Source organism: Rhinopithecus bieti, unplaced genomic scaffold, assembly GCF_001698545.2.
Source record: "Rhinopithecus bieti isolate Rb0 unplaced genomic scaffold, ASM169854v2 scaffold_42532, whole genome shotgun sequence".
Taxonomy (NCBI): domain Eukaryota; kingdom Metazoa; phylum Chordata; class Mammalia; order Primates; family Cercopithecidae; genus Rhinopithecus; species Rhinopithecus bieti.
This window is the reverse complement of record NW_016818301.1, coordinates 1,996,177-1,999,506: the sequence shown is the minus strand read 5'-3', so window position 1 is coordinate 1,999,506 and position 3,330 is coordinate 1,996,177. Positions and strand designations below refer to the sequence as shown.

The window sequence follows — 3,330 nt, the reverse complement described above, 5'->3', positions numbered from 1 at the left end:
GCCAGGGCTGGAGTGCAGTGGCCGGATCTCAGCTCACTGCAAGCTCCGCCTCCCGGGTTTATGCCATTCTCCTGCCTCAGCCTTCCGAGTAGCTGGGACTACAGGCGCCCACCACCTCGCCCGGCTAATTTTTTTTTTGTATTTTTTAGTAGAGACGGGGTTTCACTGGGTTAGCCAGGATGGTCTCGATCTCCTGACCTCGTGATCCGCCTGTCTCAGCCTCCCAAAGTGCTGGGATTACAGGCTTGAGCCACCGTGCCCGGCCTGTTGTGTTCTTATGAGTGTTATGTGTGGCAGGGTGGGGTGGGACATGGGAGGCTTCTTGGAAGGTGGTGCCCTAGAGACTTCACAGAGAAAGGCAGCCTGGGAGGTAGCCGCACACCAGCTAAGTAACCAGTGGTTTCCTTTTCTTTCCTAGGAGGTCACAAGCTCGAAAGTGGACGTGTTCAATGCTAACAGCAACCTCAGTTCTGGGCCTCTGCCCATCTTCCCCCTGGAGCAGCTAGTGAACAAGCCTGTAGAGGAGCTCCCCGAGGGTGTGGATCCCAGCAGGAAGGAGGTAGGTCAGACCCTCAAAGGAGGACAAATAAGTCCATTTGTTGGACCACCACAGTTGACTCCCAGATTTGGCCCTACAGGTGACTAGGTGCTGGAGATGAACAAGACAGATGGGATCCTGCCTTCATACCAGCTTATATCCCAGGAGGAGAGAGATCAGAGAAGCCTGGTTACACTATTATTTAATTTAAGGATTAAGTGCCAGAAAGTGAAGTACAGGAGCTGTGAAGAGTATTACAAACAGGGCCGGGTGCAGTGGCTCATGCCTGTAATCCCAGCACTTTGGGAGGCTGAGTGAGGCGGGTGGATCACCTGAGGTCAGGAGTTTCAGACCAGCCTGACCAATATGGTGAAACCCCATCTCTACTAAAACTACAACAATTAGCCAGGTGTGGTGGTGTACACCTGTAATCCCAGCTACTTGAGAGGCTGAGTCATGAGAATTGCTTGAACCTGGGAGGTGGAGGTTGCAGTGAGCCAAGATCATGCCACTGCATTCCACCCTGGGCGACAAAGTGAGACTGTCTCAAAAAAAGAAAAAGAAAAAAAGGTATTACAAAGAGGAGCCTGATTTAGAGGTTTCCTTCTGAAAGATAAACAGGAATTATTGAGGCAAAGTAAGTTAGTTCTGGAGAAGGGACAGCTAACATGAAGCCCAAAGGCAAGGAATAAAAATGGGGGCAAAACTGTAAGATAGCCAGAGTGGCTGTGGTGTGCAGAGCCAGGGAGGGAGGCAGGGCTGAACTGGCAGTGCCTTCTACCCCAAGTTAAGGATCATATCATGTATCCTGGCAGTGAAGGGGAGTATCATTATCGTTGAAGTAGCAGAGTGACAGACTTACACTAGGCTGGGCATGGTGGCTCCTGCTTGTAATCCCAGCACTTTGAGAGGCCAAGGCATGCGAACCACCTGAGATCAGGTGTTCGAGACCAGCCTGGCCAACATGGCGAAACCCCAACTCTACTAAGATTACAAAAATAGCCGGTCGTGGTGGCTTGTGCCTATAATCCCAGGTATTTGGGATGCTGAGGCAGGAGAATCACTTGAACCCAAGAGGTAGAGGTTGCAGTGAGCCGAGATTTCACCATTGCACTCCAGCCTGGGCGACAAGAGTGAAACTCCGTTTCAAAAAACAAAACAAAAAATAATAATAATTACAGCTGCTCTTTGAACAAAAGCCTGGAAGGTGACAAGAGCAGCCATAGGAACACCAGTTAGGAGAGACAGCATAACTGCTCTCAGGCTGACAGGTAGGTGGGAACCTAGAATAGGTCATGGTGGAGGAGGTGGAGAGAAACATTTAGGAGGTAAAATCAACGATATTTGGTAATTACTGGATAAAGAGTATGAGAGAAGAGAAAATAGCATCATTCTCCACGATAGAAAACTGGATCAGGCTGAGCTTAGTTTAGTGGTAGCTACATCCTTTGAGGTTTAGATACATGTTCAGCGGGCAGGCAATTCAGAGGAACACCAGGGCAGAGATATGAATTTAAGACTCATCAGCACATGGTCCATACGGTAACTGTGGTTAGCACAGCAAGAAGAGCTTGTTCAAAACACTTTTGTATGTGTGTGTGGGGAATGGAGTTTGGGGCTGGACACTTTTTTTTTAATTTGTGGTCTCACTCTGTTGCCCAGACTGGAGTACTGTTGCAATCATGGCTTACTGCAGCCTCGACTTTCTGGGCTCAAGTGATCCTCCCACCTCAGCCTCCCAAAGTGTTGGAATTACAGGTGTGAGCCACTGCACCCAGCCTAAGAACACATTTCTAATATTCATTACCACTTCACGAAGATCCAAAATAGGCTGCCAATCTAACTTAGGGGTATTGAGAGGAGAGATAATATACTCTATATAAGTAAAAAAGTAGTCTTACAAATTAATCAAGGGATCACAGAAGAGAGATATCTAGTTTCTCTCTCAGAACATCAGTCTGTTAAGGGTTTCGACTCAATATAAAGTGTTTTGTTCCCAGAGAATTTCAATTCTGTCTTTTACCTTAGAGAGCACATTTCTGTGTTCTCTCCTGGTTCTCCCACCTGTGAGGTTGCTGGGAGGCTAGGAGGCACATGTGTCCTCACTGTAACATTGGGATGATCCCAGTATGATGACAAGCTAAGCCCAGCCCTTGGTACATAGTACTCTACAAATGAAAGCTGTTATTATCTCCTGTTCTACACCTGAGAAAACTGAGATCCAGAGAGATGAAGTGACTTGCCTAACATTACTAGTTAGTTGCAAAGCCAGAGCAAGAACCAGGCCTTTGGAGTCCCACTGTTACCATCACGCCACACAGCATAAAGGAGGTATTTCTTTCTTTTTTTTTTTCTTGAGATGCAGTCTTGCTCTGTCGTCCAGGCTGGAGTGCAGTGGCGTGATCTCGGCTAACTGCAACCTCTGCCTCCCAGGTTCAAGTGATTCTCCTGCCTCAGCCTCCAAGTAGCTAGGATTACAGCCACACACCACCACACCTGTCTAATTTTAGTATTTTTAGTAGAGACAGGGTTTCACCATGTTAGCCAGGCTGGTCTCAAACTCCCGACCTCAGGTGATCCGCCCGCCTTGGACTCCCAAAGTGCTATTACAAGCGTGAGCCACCATGCCTGGCCAATAAAGGAGGTATTTCTAAAGGAGGGCAGCCAATGTTATTGAACCAGAGGATTGATGGAAGGCAGAAATGGATTGCTAATTTTAAATGGACAGCCCCATCATGGTAGAAGCAAAGAAGGCTTAGATTCTTTTTTAAAAATCAGTTTTCTGTAGCATT

The 3,330-nt window shown here is 47.5% G+C and overlaps 1 protein-coding gene across 1 annotated transcript in view; it reads left to right on the top strand.

The window, feature by feature from the left end:
- Window positions 1-3,330, top strand: part of VIL1 (villin 1) — a 34,427-nt gene that overhangs the window by 22,318 nt on the left and 8,779 nt on the right. Inside the window, exon 19 of the mRNA XM_017856813.1 lies at window positions 419-559. Coding sequence (XP_017712302.1) covers window positions 419-559 — 141 coding nt within the window. The remainder of the gene's footprint in view (window positions 1-418; window positions 560-3,330) is intronic.